Source organism: Triturus cristatus, chromosome 10 (assembly GCF_964204655.1).
Source record: "Triturus cristatus chromosome 10, aTriCri1.1, whole genome shotgun sequence".
NCBI lineage: Eukaryota > Metazoa > Chordata > Amphibia > Caudata > Salamandridae > Triturus > Triturus cristatus.
In genome coordinates this window covers 673,310,413-673,336,833 of record NC_140593.1, presented here as the reverse complement: position 1 = coordinate 673,336,833, position 26,421 = coordinate 673,310,413, and the positions used below count along the sequence as shown (strand labels likewise).

The window sequence follows — 26,421 nt, the reverse complement described above, 5'->3', positions numbered from 1 at the left end:
GCGATATGAGAAGAACCTGCTCCCCCCCCTGGCACGCCTGAGGCGGGATGTTGAAGGCTGGCGGAGGCTGCCGCTCTCCCTCGTCGGGCGTGCGGCCCTGTTCAAAATGATGTCGCTTCCCCGCTTCCTCTACGCACTGCAGAATACTTTGGACTGGGTTCCGGCCAAATACTTTCGGGAGGTCGAAGGCCTCCAACGAACGTTGCTTTGGGATGGGCGGCCGCGAATAGCTATTGCAAAGTTGACGCTTCCATGGTACGACGGGGGCATTGCGCTCCCAGACATCCGACGGTACTATTGGGCCACCCAGCTGAGTGCGATTAACCATGGGTTTTATGGCCCTGCCCTCAGCCCTGGGTATGCCATGGACAGGTGGTTGCTGCGTGGTGGTAACTATTACAGGGCGTTGTATTCGCGGTCCTTGGACTCGTCCCTCACGGGGCCCACTGCTGTGGCGGTGCGAGTGTGGAAGATGGCAACTGACTCGCTGGGCTGGAAGGATAGGCTCACCCTCGCTACCCCGCTATTTGAATCTGAGAGAATGGGTAGGCTTTGGCACACAAAAGGCTTCGACAAATGGGACTTGATCGGCATCTCCAGGGTCGGAGATGTCCTGATTAAGGGGAGGGTGAAGTCCTTTGAAGAGTTGCAGAAGGAGTATGAGCTGGGGCCATCTGAGTTTTCCGCTATATTCAGGTGCGTCACGCCCTCCGATCAGTCCTCATAGAGGGTGAGAAGGTGCCTGAGTCCTCTCCTTTGGAGGACCGGGTCCTTGATGGCCATATGCCCGAGAGCACGATCTCACTCATCTATAAGAAACTGATCAACGTCCGGGCGGATATGCTTCTGGGGTTGAGGGACCAGTGGGCTAGGGATGGCCTCGAGTTGGATGACGAGGATTGGCAGTCTGCTGTTTCATCTCCTAAGGAGGTTGCGATCCCGTCGCGTCTGAGGCTGGTGCAGCTTAAAATACTGCATCGAGTGTATGTGACGGGGCCAAGGCTGGTTCACATGGGATTCTCGGAGGACGGCCTATGCAGGAGGGGTTGTGGTATGGTGGGTACTTTCCTGCATATCATTTGGGAATGTGGTGTCATCACGGAATTTTGGAGGAGAGTCCATGCAGTGATGGGGGAGGTGACGGGCATTGCTATGCAGCCGGAAGCGCGGTGTTGTCTACTGAATGTCTGGGGGCCCACTGATCATAATGCGGCGCAGACCCAATGGGTGACTCTGGGCAACATGGTTGCTAAGAGAGATATCGCGCGATTGTGGGGCTCTGCGGGGCCCCCCACATTGACCGCGTGGAAAGAAAATATGGACTGGAGTATGTTAAGGGAAAAGACGGTCTATTGCGCTAGAGGCCGCCCCCGGAAGTGGCACGCCATATGGGGGCGGTGGAATCAATACAGGGGGGGAATATGTCTTGCCCCGGATCTGGATCCTCCCGAGGAACAGCTTTCCTCCTAACCTTCTTTCCAGCCCAGTATGGTTTATGGACTTTTTGGCCTCTACAGTCCCTCTTCTTCCTCTTTACTTTGTACTGTAACTGTTAGATGAGTGGGGTCCGGCCTCCCCTGGGGGGCTCATCATGGGCTTTCAGTGTTCTTGCCTTGCTGGGGTTTGTTGTGCTTTTTTGTGTTTAATTAAAATTGAACCTTTGCACTTCTCCTTTCATGGTACTGGGGACGCATCTCTGTTTCTATATATCGATGCTGCCGAACCTCCGGGTTGTCGGCTGAATAGCTGTGTCCTGACTTTTGAAAATAAAGGTTTAAAAAAAAAAAAAAATGTTATACAAAAAAAAAATGCAGTAATATTTTTCAAAATTAAGCTGAAGGGTAGCAATCAGATCAGGAGGTGGACAGCTAACAAATAGAATCTTCTTACAACCCGAGATTGTTTAGAGGCAGAGAGGGGTACAGAGGAGTTCTTTTGTTGGAATAGGACTTCTGCTCCCAATAATATGGTTTGGGATGGATACAAGGCATGGCTAAGGGGAACGGTTAAGAATCTCTCAGTAGCCTGGAACAGGAAAGAAAAGACGCAGTTCTCGCAGGTTGAAGAGGGGATTGCAAGTTCTGCAGATGTGTTAAAGGCAAACAACATAGGTGGAGATGAAATAATGAGATTAGAAGGCATTTTGGATAGTCTGAAGTTAAATTTTAAATTGAAAATAGAAAAGAAATTGCAACAGCAATTGGAAGCTAGACAAGCTAGGGAGTTTGCACACAGGGTAATTTGTGGAAAGCTGCTAGCCTGGAAAACGAAGCTAGATAGAAGGAGGACTACACCAGGAATTTCTGGGTCGAACAGACGAATGTAACCACTGACAAGTATACTAAAATAGAGGCAGATTTTAGCAACCTTTTTCTGGACTTGTATTCAGAAACACTAAGTATAGACAGAGAAGATCTAGATAACTGGTTGATTGAAAAATGTCCCCCAGGCTCATAGAAGCCCAGCAGCAATATTTGTCCGAAGAAATCACAGGTAGTTAAATCTTGAAAGTAATCAGGAAGTTAAAAAGAGGGAAATCTGCAGGGTCAGATGGGACCCCAAACTAATTTTATATGTTAACTTCTGAGGGGATTAGCCCGGCCTGGATTAAATTATTCAGCTCTATACTAGTTGAATGTTTGCCAATCCCAGAGTCCTGGAACGAGGCTGTCATCTGAAACTTGGCAAGAATCCCCCCCAGTGCCAGTTTTACAGTCCGATCTTGCTACTTAATTGTGACTACAAAGTCTTTTCCAGTAATTTAGCCACTTGGTTAAATAAGGTAGTGGGGGATCTGATAAGCAAAGATCAGAAGGGTGTTTAAGCAGAAAGGAACATGAGAGAGTTGACCCACTCTGTGATAGGCTCAATTGGTTTGGCTACATCTCTAGAGGATCCACTGACAATTGTGACCTTAGACGCAGCCAAGGCATTTGATTGTGTGAATTGGGCTTACTTGCTTACTGTGCTAAATCACTTTGGGGTGGAGGAAGCCCTGATCGGCACATTAACCAAGATCTATAATTCACCTAGTGCCCGAGTGTTGATAAACAATACTTTGTCCACACCAGTGAAAAGAGAAACAGTGACCAGGCAGGGCTGGCCCTTTCACCTCTTCTTTTTGACGTATATATTGAACCCCTTAGATAAAGCCTGAGAATGGGCAGGGAAATTAAACCATTTGTAATAGGAGCGTATTCTAGAAAGATATCTCGTCACGCTGATGATTTAATGGTTTGCACCTCAGACACTGCCTGTGCTATCCCAAATATAATGTCAGAGGTTCGGCGTTTCGGCAGAATTTCCAGTTATGAGGTTATTGAGGAGAAAACTGAGATAATGTCCTGGAATCAGAGTTGTAGGGGAATATCAAGCATAAGGGAATTAAGATATTTGGGTCTAAAAATCACACAAGATTTTGAAATAATCCAGTCGTGAACTTAGAGAAGAGCAGCATTGAGATAGACAGACTGCTGAGGAGATGGCAGAACATCTCTCTTACCATATAAGGTTGGATAAAATTGGTAAAGGTGTCTATACTACCTAAACTAAACTTGTTTGATAATATTCTGCTAGACTTTGATAAGACGGCTCTTTTAAAAATAAAAGGGAAAATCCCACCCTTTGTTTGGGCAAGTAAGGGCATACGACTCTCTTGGAAAAAGGTAAGAAGGAGGTTGGAGAAAGGAGGCTTAGGGCTTCCTTTCCAGTTGAAAAACAACTGACTGCTTCTCCTCTGCCCACATGAGTAATTAGTGGGTGTCATGTTCAGTGCTATGCTATTTGGAGTAGCAAAGAAAGGCTTTTTATGTAAGTTTGGGGCGCCCACATTTTTCAAAAAGGTTTGGCTAAAGTGCATGCAGGCAGCTGCCAAAGTGTGGTATTGGGTCAGGCTACATTTGGGAATCTCATATTATAGCAGGTTGTCCCCAATACAGGGTTCACTGGGGGCACCAGAGTGCCTGCTATACAGTTCAGCAAAACCTCTAATGCAGAGTAATGTAAGCAGGTGGGGCCAGTTGGTGGAAGAAGGGCAGAGGCTATCTTGGGACACCAGGAACAGCAGGACAAACGGGGCACTCTACAGGTTTAAAATCTCTCAATTGAACCTGTGGCTTAAGAGTCAGGGTTGTCAAATGAAGAAGGACCTACAGGATCATCAGGTATTGCAGAAGAAAGTAGCTCATTGGTATCAGTATTTTCTGAAAGCAGCTGATGAGAACCTGAAACTTTCACAACTCGTTTGGGATGAATACTTGCAGAGCATAAAGCAGGAGGAAATATGTCAAGTATCTTTGTGATTAAATCTGCTGCACTAAGGAGAAACCACTTCTTCGCCCTCTCCAGGGCCTACTGGATCCCGTCAAAGTTGGCAAAGCTAAGTGGAGGCGAAGACCCCAGGTGTAAATGGTGTGGTTGTTGTGACGCTGATGAAGTACATATGTTCACCACCTGCCCGAATCTGGAAGAATATTAGTCAGGTGTGAGTAAGAACATCTCTGACACTTTAGGAAGAACCTTGGAGGTGAGCCCCTTTTTGATTATATTTGGTATAGGCAGGCAGGAGGTTGGAGGTGCCCCCCTTGCTATGGTGGCCAGTGAAATCTGATTTTTCACATCCAATGGTTAAACATCTCAAGTGAGTAGCAGCTGGGAAAGTTGAGATAAGGAGCCACACAGAGGACTTGCTTGCAGGTGCGCCCGATAGTGCTCATCGGAGGTGATATGAGAACAAACAAAAAAAAAGAAGAAAAAAAGACATTGGAAAGTTGGGATGCTAGTAAACTGTGAAAATACATTTATTAAATCACTAGTGAAGGTCCCAATGAGTGCACTTATGTTTCTGCTATGACGCAACCTTGTCTCTCGCATTATGTATTAAAAGCCCCTTCTATATTGAATAAGTATTTGGACTACAGATGAATTAGGTGCTTATACAGTAGCAGGGCCTGCTCTAGGGCGGTGCAACCGGTGCCACTGCACCGGGTGCTGGCTTCCTGGGGGAGCCGTGATTGCACGTTTATTATACTTTTAAAGCACCTGCTGCCGCGTTCCTTTCCTCCGGCAATTACCAGGCCTCACAAAAATGTAAAGTTATCTCTTCTGATTAATGTTCTATGTGGAGAGAGATTGGATTTTTGTATAGTTGATATTTTGACTGATGTGAAGGTAGTACAGAGGGTTAATATGCCTGCTGCCAAAAGCGTGTACCATGTAGATTACAGAGTGCATATAATGTAAATAGATCAGCAGGTTACTGCTTTTAAAAGAGACATCCTTTTGTTCCTTGTAATTGATAACTTAAAGTCCTAATATAGATCAATGAGGTATTAACTTTCATCATAGAGCTGCATACACACTGCAAAGTATACATTAGTGCATAGATTAATGTTGCAAAAAGGATTACTTTGGGTAGAAATCGATTCTTTTTTATTAAGGAAAACTCCCAACTATGCTGTGAGTTTGTGCGTCTCTACACCAAGCACTCCTAAACTATACGGCCTACCAGTATAGTTGACATGTGACTCCTACACTTTTACTCCTTTGGTTTATGTAACATTTCCTATAAGCTGATTTACAAACCTATGTTTGATTGTCTCTGTGTAATGTGTGTGTCATGCAAAATGCTCCGACATCCTTTACTGGTATGAGTGTCCCTGTATAACTAATTCAATGCATCTGAGAGAGAGTGGTTATGGAGACTTGGTCACTGTTAAAGGGTGCTAGTGAGAGATACCCGTGGTGGAGATGGTGATTGGGCGAGGGCGCCAACTAACATTGTCGCACTGGGCGCCACCAGCGCTAAAGCCGACCCTGTACAGTAGCATTGCTAGATGTTAAACATAGGCTTGCTGCTTTGAAGTTATCATGGATTTCTCATGTGAAATGCTTGTTTGATACTCTGTGCTTGTGATATTATTGGTCAAATCTCACATCAATTCCCAGAAATGTCTCTAAAAGTGTTAAAATCAGATATTGAGAAAATGTTTTTGGGAAATGGTTAGCAGAACTTTCCTGTGGGAGTCTTCTAAACTACATTAACCCAGTCTCAATGAGGGTGTTCTATATTAAATGTAGACTTGGTATCCTTCTCCTGGGCCACAAGCGAACTAATAATACTTTGAAATTGCCCTCTTTTCCTTGCAACTTTCCGTGTCTCCTTGCAAGAGAGAGAATGAAGAGCATGTTTTATTCTTCTGCACAGCTTATTATAAACCAAGCTGGATTGATCATCTTTGTTGGCTACTGGGAATCATACACTATCAGACGGCTCTGAGGATATGTAAAACAGACTCTAGCACTCATGTAGTTTTGCTGTCACTAAATTCTTACAGTAGCATAGGTTTATTAGAGTGAAGTTAGTTCAACATAACTACTATTTTAAATTCAAGCTTAATTGTAATGATCGTATGTATTATATATGAGATTTTGCAGATTTGATATAAATATTTAATGAATGTTTTCATTGGGTTGATAAGTCATCTAACAATTCTATCTTCTTACCAGGCGGGCTTTCAAACAAAGATAAGCACTTGTCATCAGGCTTTTAGGTTTAAACTACTTTCATGGAAGTATGTACTGTTAAAGAAACAAAAATTAGACGTAGCATTCGTTGATCTGAAGGCTGCGTTCGACCTTGTGCCCCATGAGAAGCTATGGAGAGTCATAGTAGGCATGGGAGTCATGGCTAATCTGGAAAATCTGAAAGCAAGAATGCAGGAGGACAACTTTGGCCAGGTACACTAGGGAAAACAGAGTAAACTAACCAGCAAGATCCCAATTCATTGTGGACAGTACCAAGGGTGCGTACTTGCGCATTCACTGTTTACTTTGTAATTAATGAAGTGGCCAATATGCTCATGAATTGTAGAAATGACTCACCCCACGTGAAGGAAAAGAGATTACAGATCCTACTATCAGCAGGTGACTCCTTACTTATTTCCACAACACCAATGGGCCTCCAAAATCTACTAGATACATTTCTGGTCTTTTGTAAGCAAAGGGGCCTGGAACTTAATGTAGAAAACCGAAATGTATGTTTTGGGGGAAAGGAAAGGGAAGTTCACGAGCAGTTAGGATCGCAGATAAACCTCTTAAGTGGGTGAACAGTTTTGGCCACCTGGGAATAAGGCTGACTGACTTGCTTGAATGGGACCGGTAACGTGACAAAATCTACCTTATTTTATGACATAAATCCAAGTAAATGCTGAGATTACACAAACAGTCGCAGATACGGCCTCTGACCCCTGCACTGGAGGTTGGCCGTGCTAAAGCCCAAAGCACCGTACGCTACGGCACTTAGGTATGGGGCTACATTGATACACACAAATTGATGGCGTGAGAAAACATCTATGTTAGATATCTTGTTTCAGTATCAATTGGCACTCCTCTGACCCCGTTAATTTTTGATCTAGGATCAAGAGAATTGAGGATGTGGCTTTGTTAAAACCTCTAATGCACTGGTTGCAACTGTGGACAACACCTGAGTTAAATAACTTTCACGAGTAATTATGGGAGATCCTAACGATCAGTGGCACCAAACAATTACCATGGTTTAAACATGTTGCTAATTGGTGTAGGTTGTTGGAAATGCTGAGTCTGTGGGATAGTACAGAGAGGGATACAAAAGACAAACTGATTAGAGTAAAAGATAAGTATAGGGTGTATGTAGTGGAACGGTACGCTGTGAGAACGACCAACGATCGTCTAACAACTCAGTTTTTATATTTCAAGCCCTGTCTAAGTTTGAGCCTTTTTTAGATCTGATCTCACCACCTTTAGCAAAAAGTTTGTTTGTCAGGTTTCGCTTGGGACACTTACCTTTAAGGACTTTCAGTCACCATGCCATTGATCCAGCATCTGGAATATGTCCTGCATGGGGCTCAGCACAAGAATCCGAGGAACATTTTCTGTTTTTCCGCTCCGAATATCATCTAATTTGCAGGAAGAGGATACGACCAATATGCCTGAATTTAGCAATCAGACAATATCAGCTCGTTTACAGAATCTTTAAAAACGATAAATCTGATTCTATAGTCTTTATTGTAAACCATTTTTTATTAAACTTCTGGATTAGGTGCCAGATGTTTGTGATCCAGGCTGATTAGATTCCCGCTATATGTTTGGTATGCCGGAAGGTGACTGTTGCTATGACCTTAAAGTTTGAAGCATACTAGGGAAAGCTTGTGTTCAGGAAAATATGGTCAAATCTTTTTGTACTTTACATCTTATTTATCTTTTACTCACTTTTAAGAATTTTTACTTGACCTCGTGGCTGTTAAGTTACCAAATGAAATGTATGAATTTTTATTGTTCTATTTTAAAATTAGTACTTTTTATGATGTTATTTATATGGAGTTTTAGTATGAATATTTTAATTAAGAATTAAATTGTCTAAATGCATGGATTATGTATACTTTGATGATTTTAAAAAAGGGGAAAGCTGTTTCTTTTCTTCAACTCATTGCTTGGCTGTCCCCAAGCTGGTACAAGTACAAGTGAGCTAGGGAGGCACAGTGAAAATATTACTGCAGCTGAATGGGTGGACAGTAGAACTGGGTTACAGAGTCTAGTGAAGATGAAAGGTACAGTGAAAGACACATTTTTGTCCCCAAGGCTGGACATCATTGCGGAGGAGCAGACAATTACATGTATTGTCTGTTCTGTTGAAGCCCTGTCAGGAAAACCACACTGAAAATGCACCCTGGGAAAGGGGAAGCATGCAGGGCCGGACTGGCCGTAGCGGGCACTGGGCAATCCCCCGGTGGGCCGCATGGGTGGGGGCCGGTTTTGGGCCCCTGGGGGTCGCTTTTGTTACAGGGCCGTCTTTGCAGCATAGCTGCAAAATCGGCCCTGTAACAAAATCGGCCGAAAACCGGCCCTGGCAAAGAGCACGGCCGCATCCCCAAACCTGGGGTGGGGGGGCGGCCGAGCACTTTGCCAGGGCCGGTTTTGGTTCCCAGTCCGGCCCTGGAAGCATGCTATACAAGATGTTTTTAGGTCTCGGGACCTGCGTTGCACTGCGCAGCAGTGCTCGCGCAGGTCGCAAGACCTTTAGTAAGTGAAAAACGGGGAAAACAAGCTGACCTAGGAATTGCACACGCTCGTGCATGTGAGTTTCCTTTTCAGCTCCCCCATTGGCCTATGCGTGCGTCTTATTCTAAAAGACTGCACGCAATTGGCCCGAGGCGCGCGCATTGCTCCTCCCATGGCCTATTGGTGTCTATTACGCGCAGCAAGCGTGTAATAGACACCAATAGGCCATGGGAGGAGCTGTGATCGTGCCCAGACACAGACGTGACGTGCGCGCCACTTGTTTTTCTTTACTTTTGGTAAAGAAATAGATTTTTGTTTCTATTTCTTAACTTTTGGTATAATCGCAGCACCCGCGCTTTACTTTTAATGTTATAAGTAAAGCGCGGGTGCCGCGATTATACCAAAAGTAAAGGAATAGAAAAAAACATCTAGTTCTTTACTTTTGGTATAATCGCGGCACCCGCGCTTTACTTATAACATTAAAAGTAAAGCGCGGGTGCCACGATTATACCAAAGGTAAAGAAATAGATTTTATTTCTATTACTTTACTTTTGGTATAATTGAGGCACCCGCGCTTTACTTATAACATTAAAAGTAAAGCGCGGGTGCCGCGATTATACCAAAGGTAAAGCATTTGGAATACAATAAATCGTGCATTACTGAAAGTTTGAGCTATTGGCTTTGCAAATAATTATGCAACACCAATCACTCAAACTTTTAGTAATGCGAGACCTATTGCATTGCAAATGCTTGTTTTCTAATGTCTTTTCACTCCCAATTAGTCAATATCTGTTGATGGTTGATGATAATTCATGATAACAATGATTTTTACAATATCCAGATGTTGAGATCATCTAATCTCCCTCCGCTGAGGGTGTAATCCCTTAGTTTGGGAAACCTTTCTCTGTTCATGATATCCCAGTTGAAATTTGGACTGACAGTTGACCTCCTATGACCAAGTGATCAGCAGCAATCCATTTTTTGGGAGACCAGTTGCATTTAAACTACTGTCTCACATTTCATGAGTCCATGAACTATATCCCAGGACTCAAATTTATAGAGGGAGAAAGAAGAATAAAGACCACGTGACTCTCAAAGATGAATTGTTTTTCAGCAACCAACCCCTGCTTCGGGAGACTTTGCTGGATGTATTGAACATGGTGTGTGCACAGCTAAGCTTCACTGCCTTCAGAGGAAACACCAAGGGGTGGATCATCTGAACGCACAGCAATCACCACCAGCCTGGTGGAGAACTTTAAATATGAGGGGCAGTTATCTGCCAGGGCAGCAGCGTACACCCCTCCCGTGACCCAATGGAATGGAGAACAGCCTAGCAAAAAGGAACCTTGGTAATTAACGACCCCAGCATAAACACCTTTTTGTGCAGGGGTCGCAATTACTAGTTGGTAAGAGTGTATCACCCCTGATAAGGTCCACCCTATTGGAATTTACTTGGAGAAAAAAAGCCCAGTAAATTCTGGGACCTGCACATTTTGGTGGAGATAGTACCAAAATCTACAGGTTGGGTCCCATTTTTAAAGCTAAACTCGTAATGTGTGCAATTTATCTCACCCATCGTATTGTTTTTATGAGAAGTTCAATAAATAGCACCTGATTCTGCCTTGTAATCAAGGCCTTTGGGTTTCATTTATTTTTATATTTATTCATGTACATAAATGAGTGTCTTGCATATATGGTGCTGGTGTTGTTATATGTGGTGTCTGCAGTGTTCTATGGTGACTCACCATAGACACAGTGAAAACATTCGTTTGATCATGATTCATTTGTGTTAGAAAGTGGGCTTCTAAATTTATTTTAAGCACCTCTTTTTGCCTAACACTTTCCCCTTGAACCAGGATGCATCCCCGGTGGATGCAGCCTTTTTGAGTGAGGTCCTCTGGTTGGCACCGGCACCAGGATATCGTGACCCCCATAGGTAGAACTGAAACACAGTGAAGTGCCCCATTTCTAAGGCCCTAATTTAGTGCCCGGGTGACCGATACAACAATTATTTCACCTGATGAAATCCGAGGTGTTCGGAGTTTTCAAGGTGAAATAATTATTGATTCATTTGAGTTTTGCCCTCAAACCTGGGCATAACATGCATACATTGACGCTTACTGCAACAAAATCTGCATTTCCCGATATGCATCGGGCATTTTTACCCCAGAACATTCGGCAGATTTTATGTACTAACATTTACCTGGTGGATATTGCTGTACTGCAGTACCTGGGTTATAGAAAGTTCAGTGAATCACTTTAAACTTTTTAAACTAGAAACCTTCTATTCTGGTAACTAGTGCAAGGAAGCAGGGAGAAAGAAACATTGTATATTTTTCGTAATCCGAACAAGACTTTAACTGAAGTTTTCTACAATTGTTGCACTCGTTGAGTGTCCAGGTGCGCCAAGGTAGACTGCCTTTCCAGAATGCAACTTTGATGATACAAAGTACAGGCTCACGAATGCCCCAGAGGGTTGACGGAATGTATCGAACCAGATAATATGTGATACTTCTGGGTAAAACATTTATTGGGTGTGATGTGATACATTTTGCTTATTAATTTTCACCTGAAAATTGACATAATATGTGGATTTCAGTTCTTAGCACACCGAAAATGCATGTCCGCTACGTATTTTTCACGGATTTTGGCCCGCTGAAATGCAACTGGGGTGCAGTTTCGCAACTTAGCAGACTAGGGCCACATGTATCAACCTATTTCGCATTTGCAAACTGTGCAAATCGGTCAATTTGACTGTTTGTGAATGCAAAATAGCCTTTCAACATGCATGAATGGCTGTAGTAGGGCATTTTAGGTCATCACAATTTTTTGCGATTACCTAAATTACGACTAGAAATAGGGAATCACAATTTGCAATTCTCTAAGCATATCCACCAAGCGTTTTCTAAACGCAAACTGTGCATTTAGGAAATGCTATTACCGTCGACTCCAAGTCGATGATAATTATGTGCAATATTTGAAAATGCACAAAACAGCATTTTTCAATTCCCCTTGGGGCATGTGTGCACTTTACATTTTTTGGGGGTGTTTCAGGGGGGCCTTAGGCCCCTGGTCACCCTTGGTTTTGCTTTACGTAATTTACGATTATCAATTGGGTACTCACAAATTAGGTAATGCAAAACAATTCGCACCTATGGGACTTTAGGCCTACAGGAACTACTGGAGTAAGATTACCGAATTGCAATTGTGTGTAGAAATCACTATTAGGTCATCGCTATTTTCTTACATACCATTTTGCATTCCTTAAATTGTGATCACCTAAAATTCGTTATTTAGGGAATGCACAATGGATTTTTGATACATGTGGCCCTAGGTGCGATAAACATTGCACCACTTTTAATTACGGACGCTGTGCAAACATGGGGTTTCACAGGGATCGCAGTTCTTCAGGAAACTGCTATTCAGGCCTAAAGGCATTAATGACTATAAACCAGTATAGAAAGGTTACCTGTTTAAACATGTATTATTTGGTATTTTATTGGAAAACAATTTAAGAACTATTAGAAAAAGGTCAAATCTAAGGGGGCAGATATAAAACTGCGGCCCTCATTTACAAGAGGCCTGTGCCGCTGGAGCCTCACTTTTTATGGCGATACGGTGGCGCAGGCCTCTCAGTCATATCTATGAGGCGACGCAAAGCCACCCTGCGTGGCTTTGTATGGCCTCACTCTATGTCAAGGAGGCGTTCCATGGTTGTTGCTTTGGGTGTTCCCACTCAACACTCATGGAATTTGACACTGCCCCAGGTTTACAACATCACGTAAACCTGGGGCAGCACTGAAAACGTATGCCTCCCCAGAGCAGGCGTAACGAGGAGGCATGTTTACATTTCCCCTGATTTTTTTCTCTTTCCATGAGTGATGCAGAATGCAGCACACATAGAATGAGGAGAACGCCTCTCATGATTGTTTTTGTGCAGGAAGGTGCCCCTGCCTGCACAAAAACAATCATGCTAACAACACTGACACCCTATATTGGCGCACGGCTGCAAATTGTGCACCAACTGAAAGGACAGGAAGGCATTGCATCTTGTAAATACAGTGCATTCCTGCCCTTTCAAATTGACATTGGGCAGCGCAGCAAAATTACTTGCAGCGCTGCCCTACGCCAATTCTTTGTAAATGAAGCCCTGAGTCTTCTAGATTTCTGGAAGTTTCTTACTAGTGTAGCAGTGGCCGGACATCCAATTCAATTGAAGTCCACACCTGCGTCGCTCATAAGGACGCTTGGTGTAGGTCAGCTAGAGAATATTCACGGATATCAAATACTGGGATGGCTAAACGGATGTTAGCCGGTGGAGCGCCTGTTCAATTTATGAAAATCAAAATGAGCTGATAGTCCTTCACTGTGTCCTCTATAAAAAATGGTACGCTCTTTTTTTAAATAATAAATATAGTTTTGCATGTTTAGGCAACAAAGGCAGAATGATTACACAAGTTGACATGACAAAGGAAGTTGCTCTTTGAATTACATTATCAGCTTACAGCTAGATATTGACGGTCAAGGTGCACATCTTTATGTGTACATCCGATTGGATCCAGCGTAAAAGAGAAGTACAGCTGATGAGACCAGGTCATTCTATTCAGTTTGGTATGTTGATATTAAAACGGGATATCGTCAGACCCGAGATGATCCAAGGCTTCCTTGGCCTGCCTGGGCACTATATTGGAGCCTGCATGACCAGGCAGATGCTGTTGCTTCTGACTCACTTCTTTTTGTCAGGTGCACCCACACCATGCCATTTCCACACTTTCTGAGATGAGCAGGGCTTAGTCGATGAATGTCTTGAGATCTCTATCAATGTCATGTTTCTAAAGCTAAAGCCACTTTAGGGGTCAGATATACGATCAGAAATGGTAAAGCACATAATAGGGCATAAATCTTTTTTTTTGTGCCCACTAACTACATATAAACTCTAGCAGCAGATACTGCACCAATGTTGAGTTCTCTTGGTGCTATCAAGTCCTCCCTTGAGCTCATCCATCAGCTCCCCTATACCTCTTCATATGCTCTCTTTGCTTTTTCAAATGTATCTGGGCAGCTAAAAGATCTGTGGTGTCTTCTTACTTGCAAGCTTGGCACATGTAAGTTTTGCCTCTAGGGGAATGAACTCAGGAAGGCTACACCTGAGTGTGAAGAGGGATGAGAGGCATGGAGCAGCTGGAAGTATCCATAAAGGTGTGGTTTTGAAGTTGAATTCCACTTGCAGTTCCACAAAAGATATGCATGATCATTGGGCATAACACCACCCAGCTTAGATTCATCAATTATGTCCACCCAGCGAATCCTTTAGAACAAAGACTGGATACAGCTATGTTCTCTACCATCAAGGTGTCTCACTCATTAGGTCACAGTGACATGCAGTTTTACTCAGTGGCTCAAGCCATGCACAGAGCCATATTCTCTTTGTCCACTGCCCAGGGGAATAAAGCTCCTGAATATACTTTTCTGTCTGCAGGGGGCTTCAATTCTGAACAATTTATAGTTCTGAGATTTGATTTACCACAGGTCCTACTTGTGATACTAAAAAGTAAGCAGATGAAGATAACTGACCCCTCAATTGGATACAGAAATTATTTAAGTAAAAGAAATCAGAGAAGTGGTGCTCTACCATAGTAAGAACCATTCTGTGACATAGATGACCTCCATTAAAACAGAGGTCCAGATTACAAAGGACATGTAAGTGTAATATTCTGAGCAAAATTGAACCCCTGTCTTTAGATAGGAGTAGAAGGTTAAAGTAATTTCTTGTTGATAATAGCACCAAAAAGCACTCTCAACAGTATTCTACCGCAGACGACTAGCCCAGTCTCTTGCCATTGTATATTGCTGGTCTTCTATGTGTTCTCACAAGCAGTGCCCTTATATCTTTCTTTCAATGTGATTTCATAGCTCTAGAGGACACATAGTCATTCAGTAAGATGAAACAACATGTTTGCCCAGCAGTTCAGTGGAGGCAGGGGCCTTAGAGAGGTAGCCTGCTGGTTACAGCAGAAGGCACTTTATGTTGCTTACTGGAGCAAGTTCAGTCTCACAGACAGAATGTCCTATTAGCAAAGATCAATCTTAAATCAGGTGCGCACAATGATTTATCAAAAACATTGTTGGGTATGTTTTACCTTCCTTATGATAAATAGAATGATGATGAGCTATTACAGAATTGAAGAAACCAGTGAAATGTGTATCGGAATACTTTTGCCAATCTACTATCCAGCTTTTTGGGAATTGTATTGTTGAATATGTATTGTATTGGTGTTCTTGTTCTTAATCTTTTGGTGTATTCCTATGTGATATCCTATGGTGTTGGTGGTATGTTCTAAATGGACTGGTTGGGATATTGTGGCTTGATGGTTGACAATGACAGGTGGCTCTGTGAAGCAAGGCTGGTGTGGATGGAGTTTCTCCTTCCTTCAATAGAGAGCTTTAGGACACATCTCATTCTCTTGCATTTACTACTGCAGACTGCTTCCACAGCAACATGCAGACTGGCAGGATCATGAAATTATTGATGAGTGAATACAGGAGGATTGGATCATTCAAGATGTGTCATTTGCAATCCTGGCGTTGACTGGTAGCAGACACAGGCTTTTCTGGATTGTTATCCACAGAATGGGTTTGTAAATAAGCACAAACGACTAACAGGAAATAACAGTTTAATACTGTGCTCCCCTCATGAGATAAGCTAGCCCACATATTCATAGCCACAGGAATGAGAAGTTGAATGATGTAGCAGCAGTTGCTGATATGTGGCTCATTAGTAAAAAGGTTAACTGCTGAAACACTGAAATGCTCAAAAGGGAACTTTCGAGAAAACTAATTGGATTCACGATCCCGGAAATCGTACAATAAGTGGATCGGAATGATGGTGCTAGTTAGAATAGATGAATGACTGAGGACAGAAGTCTAACTCTCACTAAGAATGTCCAGCAGGAATTTAAAAAATGTATAAAAGCAAAAAAAACACTCAATGTAAAATAGCATTTAATTCCTCAAAGGGCAATACAATTGTTCTGCAGGCTAATGAGGCCTCTAATGGAATGAATGAATAGTTGTTAATAAAGATTAAAAGGAATATCTACTGGACCAATGCAAATTAAGAATGTCTGTAGAAGTATAATTTTGGACACACCCTAGTCAATTAGTGCCAGAGAAAATTGGTGGAATTGGGCTCTCTACATCTGAATGCCTGGACATAATTTGCCCAAACGGATTTTTGGTAGGGCTTCATATTAATAGCTTGCTATGAAACCAGTTCTATGATAAGGTTTGTGAACAGGGCACCTTCCTTCCCTATTTCCAGTCCCATAGAAATCTATCAAAGCCAAGTCTGTGCGGTGGCCCTTTATAGGGCAGATATTTGGGGCCATTGGAATTTGGATATCTGGTAGAATGCAGAGAATACTTTTCTCAAGACATTAGCAAAAATTCCCCAAAGCACTCCCACACTTACCATCCGCATGGAGCAAAATTTGAGATCCATTTCCAATATTAATGCTCTGAGACCTATGCAATATTGGTTTAAAGTGTGGTAAACAGAGGAGCTAGAGCCCTACAGGGAATAGCTTCCAGGTTTGCTGGAAGGCTCGTGTGCTGGCAGGATCCCTTGGTGTTTCCATATAAAGAGTTGGTTATTCAAGCTAGGTTCAGGGGATTATTGGTCATACCCCCTTACAGCTCCCATGCAATGCCATTGAAAAACTAAAATCAGCCTATTGGAATTTTGTGTTGGGAGGGAAATTTTCAGGGATAACCCCAGGTAGATTGACAGATGCTTTTTTATCATTTAAATGTGCTTTTGAGTTTGACATATACTTAAGACATGGTAACTAAACTGCTAAATCAGGGTCAGACTGGGGACCCTACAGTTAACAACTTTCACTTGTCTATGGAAAAACGAGACAGATAGATCTAATACTTGTCCAATGGGATGCGCAGAAGTAGAGTCCATCAAGCATGTTTTATTCTTCTGAACGACCCATAAAAAGCAACGTCTCCATTAGATTAAACCACTCTGTAAACTGATGGGCTTTAGGGATCGTCATACAGCACTGAGAGTATGCAGAACAAACACCAGTGGCCCTGGTATTTTTTAAATTGCTATCAGCAATATGGCATGTGAGGTCTAAGAAAATTAGTGGTAAGAAATGACGATTGTTTTCTTTGAGCAATGCCCCAAGATTTTATTAGAGTCGAGATTGTTGAAGCTCATTCTTAAAATTTTTAACGATTGCATAATTTTTCAATGTACCTATATGCAATTGTATATATGCATTTTATTTTGTATGATTGTATGCTATTGACTTTTAGGGTTTTTTATGAGCCGAAATAAAGGAATATGATGATGATCACAACATGAGCTTGCTATGAAACAATCCATAAATCTCTAAATAGTATCCCCTATGCTTGGAGGGCAGTGACCATATACCAATCTTTCACACTGGAGAGAGTCTGGGACCTTCTAACTATTAGCTAAAATGGATCATACCGGTAAAATCTGTGCGGTTTATTGATGAACACAGGATGGCCTCATGCTAGTAAGTTAATCCATGGATGCCAAACAGAAATATATCTGCCGCTGTCCACAGCTCTCTCGTGCGCTCTGTTTTGGTGCCAGCAGATTCATCACATTAACCAATGGCTTCTGTGAAACAAATGGCCAAATGGGGAATACCTTGACTGATTCTTCCATCAAGGCTCCATACAAAAGTACCTGAGATATATGCATCTTGTTCACACAGGTGGGATGACAAACAGAGTAAAAACTCCGATACTTGTCAAGGGAGGACATCCTTGGCTGTTTGATCTCTGTATTACTGACTTCTCTGATGTATTGAATGAAGCAAATTCCTTTTCACCTAAACCTGGGTGAGAACCAATCCCTACATTGATGTATGGCGATGATACAGTTATAATGGACCGTGTATCAGTCAGGAATCTTAAAGCCTTTGACAAATTGACAAAATTCTATTGTTTAAACAATATTCAGATTAATTGAGGGACTCTAATATTATGTTATTTAGGTAGAGATATATAGATTTACATATTACATGAAACATCAGTTTGAGTGTGTCAGCTAATCCAACTACCTGGATTTGACCTTTGATGATCAATTGAACTTGAGCCAGTGCTGAAGGGCAAGACGTCTGCCGCTATTTAGACTATGAAGGGTCTTTAATGATACACTGTTTATTGGGAGGGCTCCACAATCGTCACACCATGTATGCCCTATTCTGCTAAAGTCATTTTGGGTCCTGCACATGGGGCTCAGGCTAGGGGGCAAACGTGGGTGAAAAAATTGCTGTGATCTGGGCTCTGGAAACCCATTTATTTTTATTTTATAACTCAATTTTTATTGATTTTAGTTTAGCAAACAAACAGAACGCAAGTAGAAAAACGTTTTGGTTTAGTACATAGATGATCATTGAATGCACCAACAGCAGGATAATATGTGGGAGCATCCTCACCCCGCAGAAGTCTCAAGTCCAAAGTACACCCACCACTTCCCCCAAATATTATTATGCTTCTGCAGGCATCCCCATGCCTGGTAAACCGGCCGCTCCATCATGCACGAATATAGCACATTACAATGCGTGCTATTACCACGCAATAGGTAACAACGCGGTCGTCACAATGACCGCGTTGTTAACACGCGTGCCATTTCAACGACTTGCACTAGGTGGCTTGTTGGACTTAGCAATAGTATAAATTACTATTCCTACTCCAGTTAGCGCAACAGCAGGGAAGGTGTTGGATTTAAAATCCAACACATTCCCTGGTGTTGCACGCCACCTAGCGCAAGTCGTTGAAACATCTTGCAATGTAATGCCACGCGTGGTAACAACGCGGTCGTTGTAACGGCAGCGTTGTTACCTACCTGCATGGTATTGACAGTGTTGTAAATGCTGTTTCCCATCATGCACACCAGTTCACACCTGCCCGCCACTCAGCAAGGGTGGGGGTGTGAGGTGTTTTTCTGCGTATGGGCAATTCGCGACCAGGGTAGCCACACCCACGAATATTCACTCAGCACTGGGGCCTCTCAAGTCCTCTAGGATGCCCAGTAGGCTCATTCTCAGAGTCAAGGTCACCTCTTTGTCTAGAACTCGGACAGGCTCTCTTCAATCCCATGCCAGAACCCCCACAGCCAGGGACAGGACCAGTTCACATGGAAGAAGTCCGGGTTCAGGTCATTGCAGTGAAAGCATCGAGTTTGGAGAGAGCCTCCATGTGCCACAATCGTCGGGGTGTGGGATAGGAGGCATGTAAGTAGTACAGCTGGGTTAGCCGCAGCCTGGAGGAGATGGCAACCCCTCAAGACACACTACACATGCATCCTGCCAGTCCACATCATCCAAGGGGCCCACCCAGCCCACCCACCCCTCCTACTTCTATTTGAAGGGAAGGAACTCTTCTGGGGCTTTAATGACTAGTGTAGGGTATATACATGAGATTGCCCTTCTTGCTGAGCTGACCCAAAAGCACCTTAGCCTTGAGTGGGTTGAATTCGGGGGAGGTGGTGGAATCTTGGATGGTAGGCTAGGGCATGGGGCAACTGCAGGTACTAGTCACGCCAGATGCTTCCAAGGGTGGTGAGCCCTATGTTGTCTGACCCCTTAAAACCCAGAAGCCAGCTGTGTGCTGTAGCCAGTGCCAAGTCCACAGGGGAGTAAGCTGCGTGATAGTTTTGTCCCATCCTGTAAAGTGCTGGGCAATGCGCCACACCCTGATAACCAATACGGTTAGGCATGGATAGTGCTGGGATACAGGCTCCCCATACAGCAATTCCACAACAGCGTCCAAGCCCAGGCGAGAGAGTTCCATCCGTTAGGCTGGGTCGTCCAAACCCCCACTTAACCAGTCGTTAATGACCACCATTTGTGATGTCAAGCAATATAACTGGATATGAGCCATGCCAAGACCAGCGTTGTACATTGACTGCCTGCCTCTGCCAAATTCTATGTGAGAACGGATATGGAAGTTACGTGTATCGGCCCTCCGGGGGGAGGTGGGGGCGAGGAGAGGGGGGTTAGGGGGGAGGAGGAGGAGGAATATGAGTGTATGGTCTGGAGGTAAAATGGTTTTATACTGGTGAGTTACGTGGATATCTGACTCTTAAAATCTTTATGTGTTTATTTATTTGAGAGTTTAGTAGTGTGCTGCATGCAACCTTTTAGGTTATTTCATGGCACAAAAGGTGGTAGGGATTGTCCTGTCTAAAGATAAAGTAAAATAGGGGGAGAAACAGTCCACTGAGGAAGAACAGTTTGCTGTATTTCATATTCTGTGGTCACAGCCCCTAGATTTCTGGAAAGTCCATTAGGAAGCAATTCTGAATAGTCAAGTTTCCGGAATTTCTCGAAATACATAGATGTTCAGGCTCACATGACTCCAAAACGTACCTTTAGCCCAATCCTACTAGATGGTATTTAGTCATGCCTCCTCTTCCTTTCGCTTGAGGTCCTTATAACTTTGCTTTGAAAGTACATTTTAATATGCTACTCATATCAAGAACACCTCCTGATGTTTTTAATCAGGACTGTCTAGTTCCCTCTGCCCCTTTATGAAACTGAGCAGAGCTCCAAGAGGACAAACATTAGGTGGGTTATGCAGAGTGTGCCTGGAAAGTCATCTGGATGTTGAAGGACACCTTCCTGACACACTGCAACTGTGATGCCAGATCTCTCTAGAAGCTGACCCTTGACTACTTGCTAACAAAGTCCAGAGATGACCTTCATTTGAAAGGTACAATGCTCATTTTACTCACATTCTCAATTGAAACATATTCTCTTATCTATATCTCAAACTGCATGTTTGTTGCACTTTTTGACACACTTAAGTAGTTGCTATAGTGGCACCATCATTGGCATTTACAGCAGACAACCACTACAGCAGGGATATGATTGTATTAGACAAGGCTAGTGTGACTTAAGGTTATAGCACATGCAGGAGTACTCACGTTACTGACCAGGTCAACCAGCTCCTGATAGCAAATCTGCCCATCATCATTGTTCTGCGCCAGTGCAAAGAGCATCTCCAGCTTGGCAGGGTCCAGGGGCAGCTCATGGTTGTGGACTAGGCTGGCAAAGGTGTCTGCTCCGATGAAGCCGGTATTGTCAGGGTCAAGCTGCAGGGAAGTCAAAAGAAGGACATAGATAAATGTTTCTGGGTAGGGATCAAGTTCTGTGAAAACAGAAACATCTAAACTTTTTTTTAAAGCAATCACAAACATGGTGGTCTGCTGAGCCCAGCAGGCCACAATCCCTGTGAGTTTAGCAATTCGCAATGTGTCGCAAACCGAGACCTACCTCATGAATATTAATTTGGTAGGTCTATTTGCGACCCACTGGTAATCGCAAATTGTGTCATAAACAAATGAGTACATGGGTGTTTGCATTTCCAAATAGCGAATCGCAAATGTTCACTATTTGGTAATCGCAAAGCCAAACCTATGTACATCTGGTCCTTAATATCATTCCACAGTCTCCTGCTGCTGGTACGTACTAGCTGTCAGTGCCTCTGAATTCTTACTGAATCCTTTGTAACCACACTTGAATTATTGGCTAAGCTCCTATGTTCTTCTTCCTCCAACTGGGTCTCCTGCTGCTAAACCTCAACTCCAGCTAAAACTTGTGTATTTTTCTTTGTGACCCCTGCACCTACACCACAACTGCAACAGAGTTTGAATATTATGCCTCTGATTATATGTACCCCAAATATGGTCAGAGGATATGTATACTTCTTGTTAATGACTTCTATAGTGATAACTTTTTACTACCAAAATGTCTTCTCCTTCTTAATAATAACCACCTCTATGCCTTATTGCAAGTGCACTTGTGTCCTGCATCTCTGTTGCTACACCCCAACTTTCTCTAATTTGTTGTCAGAGCTTTGATTTGGGAGTATGTGCATTGGTTACGAATAATATGAATAACCATTGATGCTCTAAGTGTAGCAATGGTTGTTGTTAGCCCTCTCTTGCTTTTTCTTTAAAAAAAAAAAAAGCAACGAAGTTATTTAATAATGTCATAGACAATCAGTCCCAGCACATCCTGAATTTATCTGGAAAAGTGTGCAGGTTAGACAGTTCTCCTGCACCTCACACATACAACTTTAAAAAGCCCAGGAAGTCAGCTTTTAGATGATTCAGGATTTAGGTGGAAACCCTGCTTTATCTCCCAGGTCACCTTCCTGGCACACTAATACAATCTCTGACTACTTGGATACCCTGCTATCTCACAGGGGAATACCAGGACGGGTTCCCTAAGCAAGCGCCGGGAAACCCACTGCGGGTAGCTGTGCGCTATATAAGCTCAATTACATTTACATTTACATTTACTCACATACTCATTATGTGACTCTGATGTTCTGCTTTGGCATAAAATTTGGTCATCTGAGCTTAATCGCGCCATTGTAAAGGACTGTCTTAGATCAGTGTCCGCTCTTAAAATTCCTTGGCTTAAGTTCGTCAAACATTTTTTGTCGGACATCTGCCATCCCGAGTATTTTGACCACGCAGAGATTTTAAATAGTATTCCCAGAAAAGCATTAAAGCTGAATTTCAATTCATTACTTGAGGAAATGAGGTTGTCTTCTCAAATTACTAAACCTTCTGTTCTGAAGAAGCAACTTATTCTGCCTACTCATGGTATGAAACCTTATTTATAAAAAGTATACAACACTCAGCATAGATTTTTTCTGACACGATTCAAGTTGGACATTTTCAACCGCTTAACCAGCTTTCCCAACACAAATAACTGGTCGTATGAACTAGTGAAATGCCGTTGTGACAATGTATCTATGTTGAGTACTATCCACATCTTATTTTTCTGTAAGTACTACTCAGATTTGAGGAATTGCCTAATTAAGCCCCTTATACGCCCCTAAGATTTGTGCAAAGTCGACAAGCTTTTATCTGTTTGCAATCTCTTCCAAATCTGTGCACGTGTTGTTGTGTCTCAATCTGTATAGGCTGTTATCAGGTGGAGGAAGCTGTGACAGATATTTTATTGACAGAAGGAATATGTGTACGTCTTTTTATTTATATGGTACTTTTTTAAGTTCTATTTGTTTAGTTTTTAACTTAATACTGTTATATGTTTATTTGTATGCTTTTATGATTCACAATGTGATATCGAATAAAGCTTATTTTCGATTCAATTCGACTCTGATGTGAAAGGTCTGGGCCTCACTGAACTATACATTGTAGTTAAAACATAAGAATTCACTGCTGCTTGACACTCTGAATTCTATGTCAGGACCTGACGCAGGGATTGTGCACTACTTTCTCTCTTTATTTTTACTTCAGCAGATTCAACATACGCATATAAAACAACCTTTTGCCACAAATCACATGAAAAAAGCTATAAAACTTTAAACCAATTAACAGTCTCTCGTCCCTCATAAGTGTCACTTTATCTTTCTTTCCTATTCTAGCAGGCAGATAAGTGTTTTCTTTACTCTCCGTTATATTCTGGCTTAACACTGCGTAAATGTATTACTGCTTGCAGTGTTTAATTTATTGTTTAGTGTGTACCACCATGGGAACACGTTTCAGCGCTCATTTTAAGGACGTTTTTATTACTTTTTCACTATGCTCGAGTCTCACGCGAGTGTGGTACATACATCGTCCCACCAGAGGGCGCACATTCCGGCCAGTCGCACTACGTGCATCTCGATGCTTCGCTGGTGATGTGCTCCTTCTCTACGGTCTTCCGATGAGCTGCGATCCCCGCTGAGACTGTGTCTGGTGCTTGTTATCCACCAGGCTGCCTGAAAGAATAAAACGCCCTGTGGGGTCTGTAGTTTTATTGGTAAAGTGAAGCAGCAAGATGCCTGTAGTGTCCTCCGGCTCTCTTCGTTCACCGACGGGAATGCGACCGCCGGGAGGTCGCGACTAATGGCCTACGCTGGGACAACAAGACTCGGAGACAAGGTGATTGTGCTACTAAGTCCGCCGTCGTAGCCTTAGTGGCGTACGTACGTGCGCAACCATCATTTATTCATTCAGCCCACATGACCTGACGCGTACGCATAAGGCGTATCGCGTCACAGTCACGACATTACATTCCTCCCCTACAAACATGAAAACCAAATTTAACTACAACATTCCTGACATTGAACTCCCCGCCCGGCGTTCACTTTTAGCAGAACATTCCAAAACTCCAAATATTATAACATGGAACAGTCTTACATCAGGTAGTCTTTTAAACGACGGGAGGGCTCAGGATTGTTCCTCAGGCTGTACTGCGACGTGCCCCAGCCTTGTGAGTCTCCGGTATCTCCGCCTTGTTCCTCGACGGGGGTCACAACCTCGCGGGACTGTCGCCCAGGACTCACTGCTGTACCATGTGACTCTCTCTGCGGAGATGACCGGGGAATGTCAGTTTCTCCCGTGTCCTCCCTGGCTGGTTCCATCCCTCCGCCACCAGTTTCGACGTCTTCCACCCGCCTTGTGTTGAGGGTGTCACCCACCTGGTCAGGGACTACTTCTGCTCACTGCGGATGATACCTTTTGAAATGCAACATGTTTCTGGTTATTCTCTCTCTCCCGCGAGTGGCAGTGACACACGTTCCCTTGACGGACACCACCGACCAGGGTTCCTTTTCAAAACTCAGGCGGAATTTACCCCCCTGGGCTCGGTTCTTGAGTAGTACAGTGTCCCCTCGAAGGATGTTTGGTAGGGCGGCTCTCCGCCGGATACTGACATGAGCGTGTGCTTTTTGTCGCCGGGCATCAATGGCACTGTCCTCTGGAGCTTCCGGTCGCCACTCGGGATGATAAGGGATCGTGTCAGTGACTATTCTTCCCATTAGTAGATGCACGGGAGCCACATCGGTGGTCATGTGGGGTGTCTGGCGATAACTCTGGAGAAAGGTGAATATGGCCAGTTCTACGGATTGAGCCTTGTCATGTGCAATGCGTATTACTTTATTAAGTGTTCGCATGAATCTTTCAGCTTCCCCATTCGCTTGCGGCCAGCGTGGGGTGATCTGGCGATGATGAATGCCCAGCGCTTGCACTTATGAGGCAAATTCTTGACTTTGGAAAGGGGATCCATTGTCCGTTCTTATCTCTTTCACGAGTCCATGTGCAGCCATGATCTTCTCGAGTTTCGGTATGACTTCAGTCGCGCTGAATGCCGACAGTATCTCCACTACAGGATATTTAGAGTGGTTGTCAATGGCTACCAGGGTATGGTGTCCGTCCGGAAGACTACCAAAATCTACACTTACTCGGGACCAAGGGACCCTCGGCCGAGGTTCCACGATGACGGGGGCAGGTCAGGGTGCCTCCCCAGTGACCTGGCACGATGGGCAAGCACGGACAGTGGCCTCTACCAGGTCGTCCATTAGTGGGAACCAAACCTTTGTGCGAAGCCTCGATTTTGTTTTAACCATGCCCTGATGTCCTACATGGGCAAGGTCCACCACCCTCTGTGTTAGAGATGTTGGAATTACTAGCCGGTGTCCTCGTAGCAGGCACCTTGTATCATCCTCGGTGAGCTCGTCCCGGACATGGTACCAGCTGTCCATTATTCGTAGTGCCGTGGTTGTCAAACTCTTCCACTCCTCCTTCGCTTTGTGCCAGCTATTGCTCCGGATAGCTCCCTTGGCGCGCTGCATACACTCATCTTGGCCTGCGGCTTCCCGTAGGCTGGTCATGGAAATGGGTATAGGGCATGATCGAGCGGTGACACATCTAACGTATTCCTCAGTGTCACCGGCCTCCTCCATTTCCTGGGCCGTGGCTTTGAGGATGGCGGGACAGGTAATCGGCCGGGTGTTTGGATCCTGGCTGATACTCTATTTTACAATTATAGTTCTGGAGTTGTAGCATCCACTTCTCAATCCGTGGCGGCGGCTTAGTCGAGGTTCCTGAGAAAAGCACCACCAGCGGCTTGTGGTCTGTTGCTACTACGAACGGTTTCCCGTACAAGTACAAATGGAAGTGGTGGCACCCCCAATGAATAGCGATGGCTTCCTTTTCTATTTGCGAGTATCTCTGCTCAGTTGCGGTAAGGGATCTGCTGGCAAATGCCACGGGGGCCCACTCTTCTTCAGGATTCCTTCTTTGAAGGAGGACGGCTCCTAACCCGACCGGACCAGCATCCACGGCGACCAATGTTAACTTGGTGGGGTCAAAGAACGCCAGGGTGGTGGCTTTGGAGAGAGACTCCTTGATTTTCTCGAATGCCTGGGCTTGTTCGCCGCCCCACTTCCAGCTGGTGGACTCCTTGGTCAGCTCCCTCAGCGGTGCCGTCAGGTTGGCCAAATCTTGGATGAATCTTCCGCAGTAATTGACCATCCCAAGGAAGCTGTGGACTTCCGTGACATTGGTGGGAGCGACAACTTCTTTAATGTCCT

At 43.9% G+C, this 26,421-nt stretch overlaps 1 protein-coding gene across 2 annotated transcripts in view; it reads right to left on the bottom strand.

The window, feature by feature from the left end:
• The window catches only part of RHBDL1 (rhomboid like 1), a 428,939-nt gene that overhangs the window by 252,614 nt on the left and 149,904 nt on the right, over nt 1–26,421 (bottom strand). Inside the window, exon 2 of one of the 2 annotated variants that reach the window (XM_085628151.1) lies at nt 21,014–21,181. In XM_085628151.1, the coding sequence (XP_085484277.1) occupies nt 21,014–21,181 (168 nt within the window). The remainder of the gene's footprint in view (nt 1–21,013; nt 21,182–26,421) is intronic. The other variant, XM_085628152.1, reaches the window with a different exon arrangement.